This window comes from Tetrao urogallus (genome assembly GCF_951394365.1).
Source record: "Tetrao urogallus genome assembly, chromosome: 5".
NCBI classification, from domain to species: Eukaryota; Metazoa; Chordata; class Aves; order Galliformes; family Phasianidae; genus Tetrao; species Tetrao urogallus.
In genome coordinates, this window is record NC_136818.1 from 20,989,247 (window position 1) to 21,009,869 (window position 20,623).

General features: G+C 38.2%; 1 protein-coding gene across 1 annotated transcript in view; it reads right to left on the reverse strand.

The window, feature by feature from the left end:
- The window catches only part of PTPRC (protein tyrosine phosphatase receptor type C), a gene marked incomplete at both ends in the record, with an annotated part of 57,855 nt that extends 46,341 nt beyond the window's left edge, over window positions 1-11,514 (reverse strand). Inside the window, one exon of the mRNA XM_079535838.1 lies at window positions 11,448-11,514. Within this exon, the coding sequence (XP_079391964.1) occupies window positions 11,448-11,514 (67 nt within the window). The remainder of the gene's footprint in view (window positions 1-11,447) is intronic.
- Between the last annotated feature and the right edge of the window lie 9,109 nt (window positions 11,515-20,623).

Here is a 20,623-nt window from a genome sequence, read left to right on the forward strand (position 1 = left end):
TATAAACTGGGATATTTTCCAGCAGGATTCCCTTGCCATTTTCATGTCAGCTCTATGTTCCACTAAATGGAAACCTTTAAAAAGTTTTGCTCTTCTTTGCATTTAGCAAGAATACCTCAGGAAACAACACTTGAAGGCCTTTTTCAAATAAACAACAACAAATGTTCAATTTGATACACAATAATAGAAAACTATACCAAAATAACAGTAGCACTAAAAATATGTATTAGTTTCAGCAGTCTTAATTCATAACTCCCAGAGTTAAGTAGGAAAGACAGCTGCCAGTGAGTTGTGCTGGGTCATGAGGCGCAGGTATGGGGGGAGCTTGGCAATATCCTACCACAAAGGACTGGATGTTTTAGCAAAACAAACCAGCACAGTCAAAAGAACGTCAGTACTAATTCTTTAATTATGTTACATAAGTCCAGAGAGTAGCTATGAAAGAGTTCAATTTTCTTCATGCCGAAGGAGGTTGTGGATGCCCCATCCCTGAAGGCATTCATGGCCAGGCTGGATGTGGCTCTGGGCAGCCTGGTCTAGTGATTGGCAGCCCTGCACATAGCAGGGGGGTTGAAACTAGATGATAATTATGATTCTTTTCAACCCAGGCCATTCTATGCCATAGAATGGATCTATGCAATATAATTACATGCATAATTACTATTTTATAATACAATCCTACACACAAACTGTTTCAGAAGACACGGTTTGGGAAGCAATGGTATTATTCAAGAGTTGGGAAATATCCATTTGAATTATCAGAGCAAAGCATTAGTACTTTTCCTTCCCTAAAACCTAGGGACATTCACTGAGATCTGTCAGCCTGTTCTCACAGACTGCTCCAGCACATGCAGAAATACACTTAAGCATGCAGGGCAGGTACCTTCTGCTGACTCTGTGCATGAACCATAGAGTTAGGAAGGCAGGGCATCACAAAATGAAACGTCATAGCTAAATAACAAAATGCTTGTTCAGGTAACAAGGTTATGTTCCAGCTCATCTCAGAATGCTTGTGTGATGCTATAAAATCATCTTAGGCTAAATTTCTCATACAGCAACCTGTAAGTACTGCTCTGCATTTAACAGATTATCTTCACTATATCAACCCGATTTACAGCAAAGGGGAATCCTTCAAAACAGCACATTAAATGAAGTAAGAGATGTTTTTAAGTTAGGTCTCACATTAAACTTCCTTTTCAGATCATTTTGTCACAATGAATAAGAAAATCCATTTGTGCATAGCGCTGAAATATGGATGAAAACACTACTGAAAATCTTAAAGGAAAGTAATACTTCTGCTGCAGAAAAGGTTTTGAATGATGAGTCAGTAAACACAGCCTCACAGCCTGAACTATACACTGAAATACACCAAATATATTTTCATTCTCTGCATAAAGAAAATTGTACCATGGGAGAACAGTAAGTGACAGTAAAAGCTGCCATACATTATACAGACAAGGCTGCTCCCTGAAAAGTGAATGCTTAGATTGGCAATTTTCATGCATGTGATTTTGCAGTTATTAAAAATATCGCTCACCCACAAAACAAAACAAAACAACCCACCGGAAAAATGACTGAAATGCCATGAAATGGCACAAGGCTGCTCTCTCAAAGTTCTATCAGTATGGTTGTGTCTCTCTCCTTGCTCAAGTCTGCTCTGGGGGTTAAAGGAACACTGACAGGATTAGTACCTTTTCAGCTGTGCTCAACAGTGCTAGAAGACTTTTATCAGTGAGGTTTGAAGAAATTTCTGACAACAAAAAAGTTTTGAAACTTCAACTTTCGCTGAGTACAACACAGAGATGAGCAATTCTTACTTCTAGCTACAAATATCCTTTCTGAACTGTCTTTGCTCAAACCGTATTTTCTATCAAAACAGAGCTATCTTCTTTTCTCATCTAAGCAGAACGAGGTCCTCAGACTTGTGATTCCTATCACATACTTGCCTCTTCCCACTGATCCCTAAGCAGACCATTTGCATTCCCATCTTTTGCCTGTTCTTGCCTAGGTCTGGTTTTCTATCAGTTTCTCATATCTTCCACCTGCCCTGTTCCCCACTGCCATCTCAGTCCCAGCACCCCATCTCTTCTCTTAAACCACTCGCATCATTTGGCTTCATATCTGATCAGAACTGCTTTCTGAACATTAATTGCTTATAACTACAAAATATTGCATTAAAAAGATGATTGCATCTAAGAATACTGTGAAGATCTGGTATCAACCACAGATTAAAACACTTACTACTCTGTCAATCAGTAGAGAGCTTTTCAAAGACTATTATAAAAATTTTAAGTGATTTTTTATAAAGAGAAGCAGGTTATGTAGCCATTTCCTGCTACCTGTGTTGCTCACTGTTATGGAGATAAGTTGACAGAACAGATAGAGCTCAGATTTTATAGCAAGACAATAAACAGCCATTACATCAGTTTCACTTGGGAGTCTACTTGCAGCCATATGCTATGACCAACTACTTTGTTTAGAGCAAACACAGCCACTCCAAATCCTTTGCATTTCACAACAAAATCATATTACTCACACTTGCAGACATCTCTAACCTGAAAGTTCTTATGGCCCCAAAGAACTCCAACTCAGCAAATGAGCAACAACCAATTCCACAAACACTAGCATAAAAAAAACCAACACCTCTATTGACTTCAACTAATATTTCCACAATTTTCTATGTTGTACTGTGGATCCGTGTCAAGCTTGAATTCATTAGAGGCAATTCCTTGAGCTCCTGCCTACAGAGCTCACCATATGATATCCAAGAAATAGGATGTCATCCTCTGCACCCCTGAAAGGGAATTCTGTACTCTGTCCTTTCTAGTTTTTTTTCTTCAAAAAATATCAGTGTGTTGTTTTTTTTTCCCCTAGTCTAAGCAAATATTTCAGAACAACGATGGGTCATAATTCATTTCTTTTTATAATACTGTTTGTATTCAGCATTCACATATTCAAGTGTCCAAAACATAAAAATTTTTGGAACTGCCCAAAACATGAAATGCAGTCTCTCGTTTTCATATGCAGATGCCATTCATGTTAGCTCATTTTCTCTACATAAGATAGAGTATCTGTTGTAGGAATTGAATATTGGAGGAGTGAGATCATATGCTCTCCCAAACAAAAGTGCAAGTGTGTGTATGAGAATTAAAACGTTTGGACCTACACAGGAGAGTTTAGTTTGAATCCTGGGAGTAATTTACTGAGTTCTGTGCTGCACTGAATAAGATGTTGTGCATCCTTTTTTCAGAAAAGGAAATAGCACAGGGGGTTATGCAAGTTGTTTGAGGGGCACACGTCCACTGTTGCTTTTCCCTCATCCCTCTATTTCACACTTTTTTTTAAGAAATGTCCAAGCTGTCCAGAATCAGACCATAAACTGGTCTGGTTTCATCCCATAGTAGTAGAGCACCTCGCCCCCAAGTTATGTTTGAACATGTCTGATCTCATTGCACTCATGTGAACACTGGTTGCACAGTCTCTCACACACAGAAGCAGCTCCCTCCCAATTTTCCAAGTGTTCAGTATTCACAATTGCAGCAAAAATTTCAGGAAAGATTCACTTGTAGCTGCACACTCAGTTTTTTCACATCAGTGATCAATATGTAGAAATCTTCTGAAAATCTGATAATTTTCTCCTTTGAAAAAACTCATCCCACGTGTTTTGCAATGACAGTTGGAAGCAGAGGTGTCTCCTCAAGCAGCATTCACAGGAAAGCAAACAAAAAACTGCACTTACATTTTAGCAATCTCAGGTAGGTTAAAAAAAAAAAAAAAAAAAAAAAAAAAAAAGTGGAATCTATTTTCTTATTTTAATATAAAACCAAAGAAAAAATCAGCAAACCACAAAGAAAACCACAAAGATAAAATAAACTTTGTAAGACTTTAGAAAGTTTCAGAGTCTTGCCTTCACAGACTTTCCACTGACAGCACCACTGAGGAAAAATTGGGTGAGAAGCAGTTCTCTTGCAAAAAGAAACCAAGAGCATCAACTGCAGAGACAGCAGCTGTAAATGGCTGCTCTGGCATGCGCAGTGCCTCTAGGCTGCCTTCGTTGCTCAGCGGGGAGTGCTTTTTAGAAGCTGTGGTTTGCAAGCAATTTCCCTTGCCATTTAAGGCACTCTCCTGCAGTGGCAACACACTTGTTGACATCGCTGTAGCAGAATCATTTCCACGCTGTACACTGCTCTCTTCCTGACATTAAAACACAAAGCTTCTCTGTTTAATTCAGAATGGTGCAAAAAACCCTGCATCTTAATTTAGTGGTATTACGGTTTTATGACTTTTGGTTATTGGTATTCCACATCATAACTTGTCAATGGTTTATGACAAGTGGCCCTTAAGTTCAGCATTAATCACAGTAGGAAAGACTCATTTGCTATCCTTTTTAATAATCTAACCTTCAAATCTTGGAATGTTTGTGAGAACATTATATCCTGAGCTTTGCTGTGATTTTCAATGAACCTAGTACATTCTGCATTCATTTAAAGGCTTCCATAGGTGAGATTCCATACATAGTATGCTATCTTAAAAACATACCAAAACTTACCTACTTTATCACTTCAAAATCCTCATGAACAGGTAAATCTTCAGAAAAGTATAAAGTGGCAAATTCGGGAGGTCAAAATTCACTGTATTTTATTTAAGTTTCGTAAGCGTTCTCTAAGCATTACAAAACTTGGATCGATCAGTATGAAGAATAAATAACTACTTACAGATTTTGCATTCATTTATTTGAACCACATCCCTTGTGTTCAGCATTATTCCACTGCTGAATATTCCATTCCGTGCTTAGTCATTCTATTCTCTGTTAGTATATACTGACCCAAGTGGACGCTGGGTTAAGCTGTTATTATTCCTAGCATTTTCTCAGAGGGAGAGTGAGTGCATAGTGTAGCTCTTAAGAAATGTTTACTTCTAAGTTCTTTAACTAGCAATCCAGAACAGCAAAACCAGCAGTGCTACTTAATCACAGAATAATAGAATGGCTTGGGTTGGAAGGGATGTGAAGGGACAAGTTCCAGCTCCCCTGCCACAGGCAGGGCTGCCAACCACTAGATCAAATACTAATTAAATCTTGCAGCTATTTCACATTGCTCCCCCAGTCACAGTTGACACTCCAGGCTAGAACAGTAGGCTGCAGGTGTGGAGGATGTAGAAATGTCTTTCAGTTCTGTTGAGCCATCACAGTTGAGCACAGAAGCATTAATGAAACTGCAAACTTTGCTAAGTTACTTCATCTACATATTGGACAGCCTCAAGTACTGTAAATTTCCCTCTCCACTTACCAACACAGATACACGTGCAGGTGTGCAAATTCACACACATGGGGATCATTACTGGGGATGGAGGAATGCATATATTGCTTAGAAGAGACAATATTCTGTCACTGCCATCAAGTGCAGTGTATATAAAACATTGTGTGCATTTAAAAAATAAATGCGTTTCATTATAATTTGAATTCTTCCAAGAAAGAGCAAGAATACTAAGAAATTCTCCAGAAACTCTACCCAAACTTCCTTAAAAACAAGAGATTTCTCTGAGGTGAACATGCATGTGATTTACATGTCTTTTAAGACTTCTGAGTTGTATCTCCTGATTAGCTGATTTGCTGTAGTAGCAGTATTGGCCATCTTTCCTTGTGTTATGTGAGCATGAGATTTTAAGTGGATTCAGCTTGGCCTGCACTTCTCTAGAGCTGCTGACATATATTTATAAATGCTACCACTAAAACTCCTAACACACCTACATTGCAAAAACGTGGAGGATGCTTTGCAATGCAAAGCCTTTCACAGCTGTGGCCCATTTGGCACATTTGTCTCATCTCATCTGCAGACAGTGGAAGTACAAAGCTGGTGGCCCTGTTCCTGTGTCTCACAAGCTCTCACTGACTTCCGTTATTTCATCTAGAATTGTTTAAAATGGAAACTACAGTTGACATGATCACATTTTTGAGAATTTCAGATTTGCTGACATTAAGCATAGCACGGCTTGGCACAAAAGCATCAGCTCTCCCTTGACAACACCCGTAAGATGTTGAACTGAGATGTTGTATGTTGCAACATTACTGCTTCAGCTCAACAGATGTTGAAACTGAGATCTGGAGAAATGAAGACAACACCATGAGTTTCTCTAACAGCCTAGATTGTAGCTGATTTCTGTCTCTTACATCTTATTCCAGAAGCTTAACTACTCTCTACCATGTCTCACTCTTCTCTCCACCTACTTGTGCCTTAACTCACAAGCACACAGAAACAGTTCAGGAGCTAAGATGATAAATACTCCCTTCAGAGGCAATGCATATGATTCAGTGGAAAGGCCTTACTAGCCATAAACTTTCCTTTTATCTCAGTTGAGACTCCCTATTGCCCTACATTTCCTTGAGTACAAAGTATGTCAGGTTGTATAAGACGGATATGCTTCATATAAAAAACAGCTCTTTGCTTATATATTGTACAGTGTTTTTGCAAAGCTCCATTTTTCTGTTAGGCAGCTAAGCTTGATTATTTCTCTTTTTTTTTTTTTTGTCAGGGAAAAAAGTCTATTTCAGAAGGCAATTAAAAATATTGCTCCACAGAGTCCACATCTTTGCAACAACAAACACAAATCATTCACCCACAACAAAGATACATCTAGAGTTCTGTGCCAGGGCACTGGGATCACAAATGGAGGACAGAGAGATCGTAAAAGAAGCCTTTGAAACTAGAGAATAGAAAACTAAGCTAGTGGGCTAGCCGAAGAGGTACTGTCACAGAGGGAGTAAGTGGAAGAACTTATTGTGGAGGCATGAAAGAGCAGAAAAAAGTGGGTTCTGTTAGCCATACAACACTACAGGTAATGTAAGCTGGTACTGAAGTGCTCACAGCTAGTTTCTAAAATCCCAGCACTGAGGGGCCCCAAACTGCTTTACTTGAAAGAAAAGGAAACCTGGAAATAGATAAAATATCTTAACAGTGAACCCCAGTGAACACGATCTGTTTACAAGTGTATGGCTAGCCCAGAAATATATCAGGACACACAGTACAACTGTCTCAGAAAAGTAAAAACAGGGGTGGACAGTGGACAGCTTTCAAAATTGTCTAAGTAACTTTAATCTTGATATTTACAACAGGAAGTCAGTTTTGCCACTTTAAGATTTTCTACTCCTGTCTTTGCACAGGAGAAATTCAGGGCTCAGCCTTAGCTTTCAAGAGCTATTACAAATGCCCCCAAAATATTCTTAAAGTTCTGTAGTTCATAAGTCTGATTAAAAGAAATAACGCATTTTTATTCATATGCAGTTAAAGATGAATAAATGCCAACAGCAGACATCTGCACATGCTGCAGAAGGTGGCAGAGCTCAGGGACCCCCAGAAAGTGCGGGCAGTCCTGATCCCAGAAGCCAACACAAGGGTGCTTCTGCCTGGAGCAGCACACAGATATTCTGTTTGACACGGAGCTGTTCTTGCTGGAGTTTGTAAGGCATTCACTCCTAGCCAAGGAGCTGAAAACACGCCAGCAAGCCCTGCTGAGCATACAGAACCTTTCTGCAGTGCCTCTTTCCATTGCCAAATTGGGTGTCCCCTCTTTGGCTGCCCTGCATGCTGTTGCTGGCAGCATGGGATGAATAGGAATGGTGACAAAGGGGAGTGATAGAAGTAGGACTGGGGAGGTGTACTGCAAAATGCAGGGTAACACAGACATTTGAACTAGTGCTAAATGAGGAAGTTAAATAAGCATGATGAGACATCAAGCCAACACAGCACAGTTAAGTGTGAGTTAATTCACTCACCTACCTGGGGGGGGCAGATATATGCCTATGAATATTAACTCTTAAAACTAAATCAAGAGTGCAAACAGAGGACAGAACATTTTTGTGGCTTGCTGTTCTCCTTTGCTTTCTCCCAGAGTGGTATATTCATTGCTACAATGCAATTGGCTCAGGAAAAGAAAACGGGATGACTTTTGTGCACTAATACAATGCAGTCACAGCTTCAGCATGCAGGCTGCCTCCTTGTTCCATGCATGCACACACTCTCATGGCGGCAGACAGTTTTGCAGACAAGTCATTGGAGTTAGACAAATAGAGACTTGATTCCTAATGCAAGGAACATTTTGAGAAGTCACTTCACGCCATTTCCTCCCTTCATTTCTTCAGCTCCACTGTATATGTGACCTTCCTAGCATATTCACTGCTGATTTGTTCTTCAGAACCCAAACTTACATTATCTAAAGAAAAACTAAAACTACAGGTAATGGTTCTCTGCCACTGCGAGCTGGATCTTCAGCCTCTGCACAGCAGTTTTGTGGCTTTAGGTTTATACTGGTGAAACATTCTCAGTATGGTATGACAGTGATGCAAGTTAACACAGAATGATTAGCAAATGTTCCTTCCATACAACATAAGAAAATCCCATTAGCTTTTAATCAGCGTCTCACCTTATCTGCAGTTATCAATCAAAATCCCACACCAATATCCCAGCCATCAGCTTATGCTGTTTGTGTAGGGCCAAGTGAAGAAAACTACACATTTGGTCCAAGTAATTAGCTAATTCTTGTCCAGAAACCACATAACCATGCTGGTGTGGTGCAGTGCTCAGAATAACATGTCCTCCTTAGGTACATTACTGTAAGAAAACCGATTGGCTTACAGCTTAGAACTGGTTTGTGAATGAGACAGCCCAGGAAGTGAGCAGGCCTGCATACAGCCATGCATACAGCCCTGTACACCATACTGCATAAACCAAGTCTTGATTCTGAATTAAGCGTTTCAAGGCTGCAAGATGTGAAAAGGGAGCATTCCAGAGATACCAGATTTCACTTCCTTCTACTTTAATGCCTATCCTCCTGCCTGAGAATCTCCCCTTATCCTCTAGTAGCCAATATTACTAAGTTCTGCCACTTAAAAATTAGGTCTGCTAAATCCTTTCTAGAGGGATAGACAGCAACCCATTGCCTGAGCAATATAGAAGCTGATGACTGGAGAAGGAAAACACAAAAATTCTAGACGGAAACATCCAAAGCTCTTTTGCATGGAGACTCCACAGCCTCAGATTTCTGTGTGCTTACTGAAAGTCAGTACTTTTCACATGGAAAATAAAAAAGTCTCACTGAAAGCTGTCAGGCAATTATTTAACTTCCTGAAAGTAAGGAAGTGGCTCAGAAGTGAGTGAAGCTTTTCAAAAGCTGCTAAATTGCTAATATATTTGTGGAGTGTAGGGCAGAAGCCTACATTAAAGAGCTAATGGAAAAAAAATGCTTGCAAGCATAACTTTTTTTTTTTTCTTTTTTATCTATATAAAGAGAGCAAATGATTTTTTGCTGTTACTTTGTTTTGTTCTGTTTTTGTTGCCAAAAAGACATCATGGTTGCATTGCATCAGGTATGTTAGTATGACTTTTTTGATCAGAAAGTCAGCATCGACATTAGGGCACATTCTGTTATCAATTTTACACCAAAGTTTTTAATAAGTAAGCACCTGGCAATTACAGATGTTCATTAACCTTGCTATTTCAAGTGGAGGAAGATGACAGACTAAGAAATACTGCACAAAGCACTGAGGAATTTAATGGGATATTTCAGCAGTGCAAACGTTTACAAGGTTACACTTCAACAAAAAAATATGAAAATAAGTCCCAAAGCACAACGATCACAATTAAGTGCCTGAAATTTGTCTTACCATAAAACCAAAGCCCACGTCACCTCTTCCTATTGTTGCTCCTACAATAAGAAATTCCTTCCTACCAGGCAGCACAGTAGCCCATAGCCACCAGGCAGAGTAATCTGCACAGTAATGACGATGCACAGTGGCTCTGCTGCCACCGTGATAGGAGAACCAGCCTCTCTGTGCCACCTGCTCCTACCCTTCCCACTCCGCCCATGGTTTATATAAATGAGTTCTGAACACCAAAATGCAAGTTAAATAGAAAAATATGCAGATGGATCTCTAGAAGTGTAACACCAGGCAGAGAAAGAGGAGCTCTGTGCTCTCACATAAGCCTGTGCCAAACTAGATGGTGAAAGCAAGGTCTGTGAGGTTGAATACTTGACACTGCAACAGACTGTTAATTGCTTTAAGTGCTCTAGAGAGGAGTTGAAACATATCCTTACTCTGAGGTTCTTCTGTTTAGTAAAAGTGCATAGAGAGGAATTGGCTCAAGCTAGACTGCTGTCTGCAGACAGAGAAAATAACTATTTGAACTTCTTGAAATAAAGCAATGTTACCCCTCTGAGTCTTCCAGCCCTCTCCGTTAGCTAACACATCCACTGTGTGGGGTGGCAGAGAGAGCAGGCAGTTACCTGCCCTTCTTGGAAAAAGCAACCAGTGGGAAGTCTTATAAAATGGAAAGTAGGACAGCAGATTAAAAAAAAAAAAAAAAAAGAAGAAGAAGAAGAAGAAGAAGGGGAAAAGATTCTTTACCATACAGCATTCACTTGTTTTTTCACAATATGCGGCTGCTACTAACCACATTTATTCAGTGTTGACTCTTTTCAGAGATTTTGAAGGACAGGAAAGCTAAATGCTCAGACTTTAAATGCTCTTAGTGAGTTATCAACTAAAAGCAGATCATTTTCTTGCTCGCATCAGCAACAGAGAGCTACTAAAGTGAAGTTATGACAGAAACATACACATTTAATGTAGGTAAGAAGATATTTCAGCACTGCATATAATCTGCAATTGCAGAAAATGTGCTCTTGGCCATTTTTAGGGTGAACAGTACTTAATAAAAAACAAACTTTGTGCCAACTTTGTGTCTGCTGTAATCCTGCATTACATTAAATATTGATGGAAGGTACTTAGACACAAAATGCTGCATGTTATTTTCAAGAAAATAATTTCTGAAACAGATCCATAAAATTATCTTTATAGTAAGTATTAATTCAAAATTAATTGCTTTACTTACTACTCACAGTATCAGTGACAAATTCATCTACATTGGGCTAACATCTAGAAGCAGTTTTAAAAACTAATTAATCATAAATGTAATTTTTCAGCTATAGAAACTACCTTACAATGTTGAGACTTTTTGTCTTAACCACACTGCTGTAAAAATCAAACTGAGAAGCTTAGGGTAGATTCTCAGATCAGGGAGTACTTAAATTGATGAGAAGATCGTTTCTTACAGCTTTTAAGCACATAAAACAAAGTAATGTTTTTTGAGACTAAACATAAAGATAATGCGTGTTCTCACAAGAGATCAATTTATGTGTTTTTAAATGCAACTATGAATCTTTTGTTTTTCTTTTAAAAAGTCTCACTAAACCCACAACTGTGCGGAAGACATTTTAGCTTTGTACATCATACGTTAACTTTCCAGATCCAGGTTATGACACCATTGCATTCAATTATATTCTAGCTGCTGAATAAAGATGTTTTATCTCCACTTAACAAAGCTTAGAATCTGTTTGAATTCTACAGAGACATTATGGGATTAAAATTAGAGAAGCAAATATCAATTGCTACCTACCTTGGGCAAAAGCATCCTGGCACAGAAAGGCAACACCAAATGTCAAGAGTTTAAGGCGCAAAAACATGGTTATTTCTGGAAATCAGACGTATCCTTACGAAGCAGCATGTGCCTCTCTCTGGAAAGCAAAATTTGTGTTATCTTTCTGTAAAATAATTTTGCAGCAAAACTTGAACCAAAAAGGAGAATAACCGGGCACATACATTACACTGCCTGCTTATCTGCGAAGGAGTTGGCTTCCTCTGTTGCCCCAACCTAACCACTCGCAGACTTGCTGTGCACAGTGATGTCAGAGACCATTACTTCTTCAAAAAAATCTTTCAGTTTCCAGGAAGTTAAGAGGGTTTTTCTTAAATTGCTGCAGTAATACTCAGCTTCCTTAATTCAAAAGAAATAGATTGTTTTCAGCTATTTCTACAGGGGAACTTCTGAGACTTAACTTTTCAAAGGACCAGACTCAAGAAACCATCATTCTTTTTCTTCTTATTCACTTTTCTGTTGGATAAATTTTATTGACCCTCCTCTCACTTACGGACTGTCAAGATTTCTGTTGAGACAAAAGGAAACCCAAACGATCAGTCAACAAAATACTTACAATGGCAATAATAAGATCCTCATAAAAAGACACAATTCTGATTTTTTTTTAAATTCTTTTCTTTTTTTTGCAATAACGCAATTCTAGAACTGACAATAAGATTGAACAAATGGATATAGGCAATCTAATTCTATTTTCTAATTCTGTCTTCAATTCTTAATTACATATCCCCCATACAATTCTTTTATCATGATAATGCCAGAGGACTGTGGTCCATTTCCTGCAGTAAATGCAACCTAACCAAAGAAGTTTATGCCAGTACACCCAATATCTGGATAAAAGATACACACTGTATAGTAGTCTACAAAGGGAATAAACGTTGGAGTAGCTTCTTTCATTGGAATATATTTGTTTTATTTTTCAGGTCTTCCTAAGCATCACATGCATACATTTACATAATAATTTACAGACAACATAAGTAAACTCAGTTCCTCGTAAGATTAAACCCAGCTTCAACTTTGAGTCCAACTTTGAGTGAAACCCTATAACACAGGCCAAAATCCTTCCATAGACAATGTGTGTCCGTACCACCTCATATAATAATTATTGGAAACGTGTTCAGAAAGAAACTGACATGGCCTAAATCTCCAGAAAGCCCAGTTTTGATACACAGGAACTTCATCATGCTGGAGTTGTTTTAAGTTGATTTGGACTATAGCTACATATTGTCTGCATCAAAACCATAATTCTGAAGAATCCCAGCTGATTTACATAACACACTGGAGAATTTCACAGAAAGGTTCTCAACAAGAACCAGGTGCCATTTCTATCTGACCTTCCCCAGCAGTTTTACACAACCTCTGCTTCAATTTTTAAGCTTTCTCCCTAAGCAAAATTCTAGCACAGTGGACCTTATCTGGCTGTGTGATATTTACAAAGCCTTCATATCACTTAAATATTGCAATTATCACAAATGCTATTTAATTAAAGCATCACTCTTTCTAGTCATCACATCATTACAGTACTTTATTTAACAGCTGAGGAAGTATAAACAATTAATCGCTAAAATTGCTGACCAAAGTTACAAATGAAACTCGTGGGGAAATTATATTTTACTGATATTTTACTGAGACTAGCTGTGTGGATTTTACCCATAAGATTCTCAAAACAACTGCATACCTGGCTTAAGGAGGAGGAAGGAAGTGTGTGACAAGAAGCAAAATCTCTGAAGTTCCCTCCCTTCATAACAAGCCTTTAAAAGCAGGTAATTATCAAACACGTCAGAAAAACTGGAAGTTACACAAAAGAAGCTCACATCTAGGCAAAACCATACAACCACCCAAAGGGCATCAATATACTCTGCTAGTATGTAAATTAGTCAGAAAAAGCTTAGTGACTCTTGATATAAAATCATGTGTATTAAAGGACGTGAGAACTGACAGAAATCTGAGCTCTGCTGAATAACAAGGCAGGGCAGCTTACCTCCTCCCAGCCACAGGAAAGTCACAGAATGGTTGTTGTGGACTTGTTGGGTGGAAGTTAAGGTCCATAAAAGCAGTTGGTCCAGAAAACAGAAAATAGAGATGGTTTGAAAGGGAAATTCCTACAGAAAAAAAGTCAGCGTAGGGCTGGCTTACATCCAGGATATAGGATGCCTTGCTTCACTTTTCCTTCAAGGAGTGATTCCTCAGTTTTGTTAGCTAAGAAAGTGCACTATAAGGAAGTCAAAGAGCTGGCTACAAATACGGAAAATTCAGTTCCAGCGTGGTTCAGACTTATGCTGAAAATGATACTATAAAGATGCAATATTGAGATTTTACACTTATAGTTTTGCATAGGTTAAGCACATTTCCATTTTCCATTGCATTTCAACCACTGTGAAACCAAACAAATGGAAAGCTTGGGCTGTACTTGCTTGTGCAGGAGCTTACAAGGAATGAAGTCACTGAGAAGGCAATTATATTTGAGTGGGCAACATGCAAAAAGAGGGCATGAGGTTTTCAAACACGTCTAAGAAATGACAAAGACGAGCAATGACGTGAAAGAGTAAAAGTTACCAAGGTAGACCAGATGAACTTCTCCATAACTCCCTGCTTTACAACAGCTTTACCATCTCTGGTTGGACTGTCACAGGTTGCCACAAGAAGGCTGGGGTATCCTATTTCTGACATACAAAATAATAGCCATGTTGAACACGCACACTAAGTATCTACGGGGCCTATACCATACAAAAAGCTTTTCTTCTGGTGCTTGTTGTGTTATATGGCATAAAACAAGACAGTGACCAAGAGCTACCAATGAGCCCTGAAACCACAGCCTTTTCGTTCTCTGTGTGGTTTCATACATCCAGGCTTCAGTGTGTGGTTTTTTTCCTAAAAGTTTAGCTAAATAATGATGAGACAGTAATACTCCTCACTCTCCACAACTTCCAAGTTCAAATTTTCAATTTCTGTGTGGTGTCACTTCAGCTTTCATCGCAAAGAATTTGGACTAGGGTACGTTTATTTTAATTTTACACAGGTACACAACCTGATGTTATTTTGTGCTAATTTGTTTACAGAATGTTGTATAAACTAGCTTTCTCAAACATCTGTATTTGTGAGAACCCACCTTTGTTTTCTTTTTGGTTCAAAGATCCTCAAAGTACTAGTTACAGAGCACATAGATCAATAAAATGGAAGTTCTCTAGATACTCCCTGCATTACTTGGATTTAAATGCAATTTGCTCTGGATAATAATCTCTACGTGGAAGCTAGCTGCTATGATTCAATTCAGTTATATTCACAAATACAATGGCTACACATCAGAATTAAGCAGTTCTCACAGTCTGAAGGCATACACCTTAGCAAATGCTATGAAATGCTGGACAAATTCATCCCAAGGGCAACAATGTTTAAGTCAAAGGAGCCACCTCCATAATACTGTAACATTAATTTAGTAGGATACCTCTGACAATACTGTTCATGCTAAAGAATACATGCTATATTGCTTTTAAATTTGTGTTGTTTGCTAGGGAATCTATTGCGCAGATAGTTTTTCAGGCTTGTTTGCAATTGCCAAGAACAATTTCTTGAAGAAAGAAAACATTTTTACTTAATATGTCACATTGGATCAAATTTTTTTAAGCTCAAGAGTAAACAATACAGCTCTTTGTGCAGGCATACTGCTCTGCTGCTATCAACCCTCAGGCAACAATGATTTGACATCTTCATATGTTGCCTGCATCATCTATACAGTACCTGTTCAGGACAGAGATCAGATTTTGGTATCCCTGAGGCACCATTCACAATCTGGCCCCAAATGAGCAGTATATGTATGATAAACTCTCAGAAGTGCCAGGCACTTCTTTCTTGCTTACAACTAAAATCATTCTGGGATAACACTAGGCACAGTTGTTCTGAAATGAATCTTCTTGAATCACTATGTTTAACGTGCCCTTTAGAATTTACTTCCGTAAGCAGTGGCAGTGAGTCCAGAAGCACTGTGTCAGCTTTCCCTGAAAATCTACACCTCCTCCTTTGAAGGAGTGCTAGATTCTGAGAAGCACTCAGAATTTAGCTTTATAGCACTCAAACCTTGCACACTAAACAATGAGTTTACTTCATCTTATGTAAATAGCATCAAATAAACATTTTTAATCGCAGTGACTTTTCTTATCCTTTCATCACTCAATTTGAGAGGAAAAAAACAGGAGGTGCGGAAGAATTATTTGAATATTTTACCCTTGGCCCATCCTGGTTGAACTCTCATTTGAAAATCTCTTCAATGATGATAGATTTCCTTCTCTTAGATTGATTCTCCATTTTTCCAGTTTCATTTCTCATAGTTGTAACCTCTAAATTCTCACAGACTCGCATGACTTTGTCATGACAAATATGACTTTGTTTCAGAAAATATACCTGAACAACTACAGCTTAAAACAAAAGTGAACTGACAGCCAGGCAAGGAGCCATGCTCTGCAAAATCACCGACACTCGGGAGCAGGTACCCAAGCTAGAAATGCAAAGGGAGCTCCTTCTGCACATGATGATTCTCCATTACCTTCATCAAATCCACCCTGCCATTAGAAAAATTGATTGCTTATAATTAGTTAATCAGTATCAGTTAATTTGCCCAAATTATATACAAAATTATATGAATACTATATAAAAATATACATACACAAAATAATATATAGAAAAAGATACAAAAAGATACGTGCCTTACTTGCAACACATGGAAAGTCAGTTGTGTCATGTTTACAGAAAGACTGATAGAATATAAGTCAAAATAATAGCAGCAACAATCTCCAGTTAAAAAAAAAAAAAAAAAAAAAAAGCCTACAGATTTCCCAAAGTACTTCCCTAGTAGTTTCAAAAGAGCAGTCACATACTTTATCATAGTTCACTGGATATTCCGTTATCTCTTGGACATTGTTTCCTGTGGGCTCTGTAACATACTTACAGATACGAGGATATGTCTGCATTAATGTTTTAAATATACCTAACAGAATGGGGGTTTTTTGTTCTTTTATTTTTAAATACTGTGGTTCTGTCTGGAGCAAGCCAGGACTAGTGTCAGATGGGCTACTGTAGCTTCATTTTGGGATCCTGAAGGAGAGTGGCTTCCTTTGTGAGAGCCCTCCATCCATTTATCAGCTTTCCCCAAGTAGGTGTATTCTGTGCTGTGCTGTGAATTTCTGGCACCATGTTCCTCCACCTAGGATGCCAGACCCATTGTCATATACTATTAGCTGTAGCCTGCAAGGCCTCCTAGTGTTTTTGCAATCTGTCAGACAACGGTGCTCATATCCAAGAGTATTGGTGTTTGTTTTTTTTTTGAGGTACCAGATAACTTTATAGCAGATGTCTTTCTAACATTCAAACGCTGATTTTGTGTATAATAATGCATTCTTACAGCTGATTGCAGTCATTATGATACACAAACATAAAAAGCCTCTCGGCAAGGTATTACAGGCATAAACCAAAAAATTTACTTAGAAGGCTGGTCCGCTTACAGTAATGCTGTTGGTCATCTTCTGATAGCCCATGTCTTACCATTCAGCCTGTTCTGACATATTTTTCTCTCTGGGGTTGTCCAAATGATTTAGACAGATGACTCCAAAGACAAGCATCCAGCAGGCATTACTTCTTCCTCAGTGGCTTGTCAAGAAACTGCCATTATAAAGCTAAAACTGCCCAAAAGATTTCTATAATCTTAATTCATAATCTGCATCTTTGAATTTGCAACAGTTAGGAAACCAGTCTGATCCCACTGTCTTACCCTGCACATCGCTGTGCCACAGCTCTCTGCCTCAGTTTCCCTGCCTGAAAGCTCTTCCTTTCACACACATTTACACACACACAGTAAGGCAACAGAAATCATGTCAAATGTATAATGCTGATACTCAAAAAAGAAGAACAAAAAGGCAATCCAAAGATACACTGGTTGTCTTTGTTTATCCTCACGTTACAAAAAACAAATCAGCACATGCAAAAAATTCAAAGTTTATTTAAAGAGAAGTAGTTATGAAACATGGAAAGAGACATTAAAAAGAAAGTGAACCATAAGCTGAGACAAACTTTCCTGAGAGCTTTCTGTAGCATATAAAGACTTCTGAAATAGTGGAAATGACATGAAGCTACATCCTGGAACTTAGGCTTTTGAAATATGTTTTTCAAGTATTGTCCTCGTAACATTTTCAGTTCACAGTCTTGTTAAGGTCCACATGCCTTGGTTATTTGCTCCTTTAAAAGAAGTGCTAAAGATAAATAATCTTGCCACATAACTTCCCTGACTTGACACAGTATGAGTCAGTGTGCTTTAAAAAGAGCAGTTTCATAGAGTAGGTAACAAGTGGGAACAAGCTGGGGACAGTGGCAGAAAACACATGGGAATGAATTCAATAGCATGGAAGAAAGGATCCTTGCCATGAGTTTCGTGTACACCTTTGTAAAAAAGTTTCAAGTCAGTAAACTCTGCAATGATTGTTTAAATCCAAATTCACTAAACTATCAGCCTTTTCCTCATCTCTTCTACATTCATGTAGTCTTCATCCTCTCTCTTAATCAAGAACATTATTGTTCTGGGACAAAGATGACATTTCTTGCAGATAAACATTATAGAAAAGGAAGAACCCGCAAATATAATACAGGATTATTTAAGGAAAAAATGAGACCTACCTACCTACCTACTGCCTACCTAGTTAGGCCCTACTAAAGGTTAAGATTGGCTGATATTTTAGGTCACGTATTCATTTGGACATTTCCAAATAACCACAGTATTCAGAAATCTCTATGACAATCACGAGACTCGAGCAGATGGCATAAGAACTAAGAAAGTAGATCTGAGCAAAAATGAGATGGACTCAAGCACTTCAATTTTATTAAGAAGATGAAAATGAGTATGATACGCTACTTTTTACGTAATTTCAAACACTTCTTTATAACTTCTCATTAATGGATATAATTAAAGTCAACTATTAGGGGCGCAGAAATAATGCAAATACATGTTTTTAAAGCAACAGCAAGATAAAAGGCTCTTGTGCAGGAGAAACTGTGACATACAGCCAAAGAAATTCATGATAATTTAAAGACAAGTAAGAGGAAAGACAGCATTGGGAATTAAATACTCTGGCATAAAGCGACTGGTTTCATCTATATTTTCTGTTTCACACCCTATTTCTATTTCACTGTAGGTCATTCTGCAATAAACATTCAAAGAGAGTTAGCATAAACTATTTTAATTATTCCAGGAAACCTCAAGGAAACATCACTGGGTCCTTAGAAACACACAGAGTATGTTTACTGCATACAGTGCAATGAAACGGCCAAAAATAACCCAAAACGGATGATGAAGGAAGAGCAGGAAAAGCTGAAATAGTTCATGCTGTGATGCTCCCTAAACACTGGGAATTCTCCAAGGATGTTAACTACAGCATTACAATGACAATAAAACAGTATCCATTTCTATTTGTCAGAATGGGAAAAGAACTTCCACGTGTCTCAAAGAAATATCTAAATTACCCAGCAGTTAACTTATGCTTACATACGAGCTGCCAAAGCTCTAGTTTTTGTTCAAGAAAAGGGCCTAATATTGCTGATATTTCCATTTGTTTTTAAAATCAGTACAAGGATCAGCAATGTAAGTTCTAACATCACAAAAATACTCCTGTTTCCCATATCAATCTTATGCTGGCAGATCAACTGAGGTAATGTGCTCTCCCTCCAAAGATAGGCACAAAACATTTGTGCATCCACTTACTGCCTTATAGCACTAAGTTACTTCCTATAAATTGTAAGTTAGGAAATACTGCAAATGAAATTGTGCAACAATTATTTGGCAAGAGGCTCTATCTTCTTCTGACAAAAGATCCCCTTTGTAGTTCATGAAATTCTGTGTAAAAACACAGAGGCAATACTTAAAACTCTTCTTAGATAAAACATGATAGGTTACCATAGCTCAGTTTATAAGGCCCATAAACCCAGAAACAAAAATCAGGGCTTCTCCTTTGGGCAGTCATACACTGAGAAAGACACAAACTTCTTGTTCAGTTTGCGGGTACAGTTGCCCCACACAAATCCACAGAGACTCATTCTGGAGGGGAGATGTTTCTGACACATTTTATCTCCTCAGCCTGCAGTTTTAGCCGCAGAACATCAACACTGATGCAAAGATAATACCTTCACAAAAGTTTCTGTAAGAAAATCGACTAATTTTTAATTGTTTTCCTTTCCTTATCCTGCTGTAAAAAGAAGCATAATTTTAAGATAGAAGATGACAGTAGACAAAGGAAGACCAGTCTGCCCCTCTGCAATCTCTCATACCAATTTTTTTCACTACTGTTCACAGAGCTCTTGATTTCTTTAATTGTAGTCTTTTAAGATCATACCTATACTTCCAGCTGTAAAGAATGTCTTTTGTGTATCACTACAGTATTTGGACACTGAGAGTGCCAAATAGGAGTCCTGAGGAAGCCAAGCTGCAACTGAACTGCTGAATTTGGGGCGAAGTGCAATGGAGGGGGAGTTTGGTCTTTTCCCTTTTGTTTGCATGAGGAACACAAGCAGAGCTAGAAAAGAGAAGTACTGAAATGAGATGGGAAGAGATTTCTCTGCTGCTTCCACAGCGCTCTCTGCTCTGCTCCAAGGAGAAACAAGAAGTAGAAAAAGTGTTTTGAGATAGCCTATTTTCGATGCATGTCTCAGCTAGAGTTGTAAAGCTGAATGGGCTCAAAATGCAGGCCTTCACTGTACAGCCATCCAACCATGCAAATTCTCTGTTCACGACACATCTTACTCATTTACAAGAGTTTTATACTTCCATTAAAATTCAAATTACTTAAGGAATAAACCAGTTTGCTTTGCATGATCTTGAGTTATTAGATTGTGTAAATCTGGTTTCATAAATCATTTACACCAATTTTCAAAACCTTTTAAGAGAGCTTATTAAGTAAATGAAAACTCCAAAGGAAAAAGAGAACAAAAGCGCATCAAACACATCATTTATCTTGTATCCAAACAAATACCCACTTAAATTATTTTACTGCTGATACTATTTTTATGCTGTGTTTGTCAAACACTTCGTGTATTCGAAGCAAGCTTTGCTTAACTGCATCATGAGATGCACTTAAAGCCTTTGCTGACTACTACTTTATAAAAAA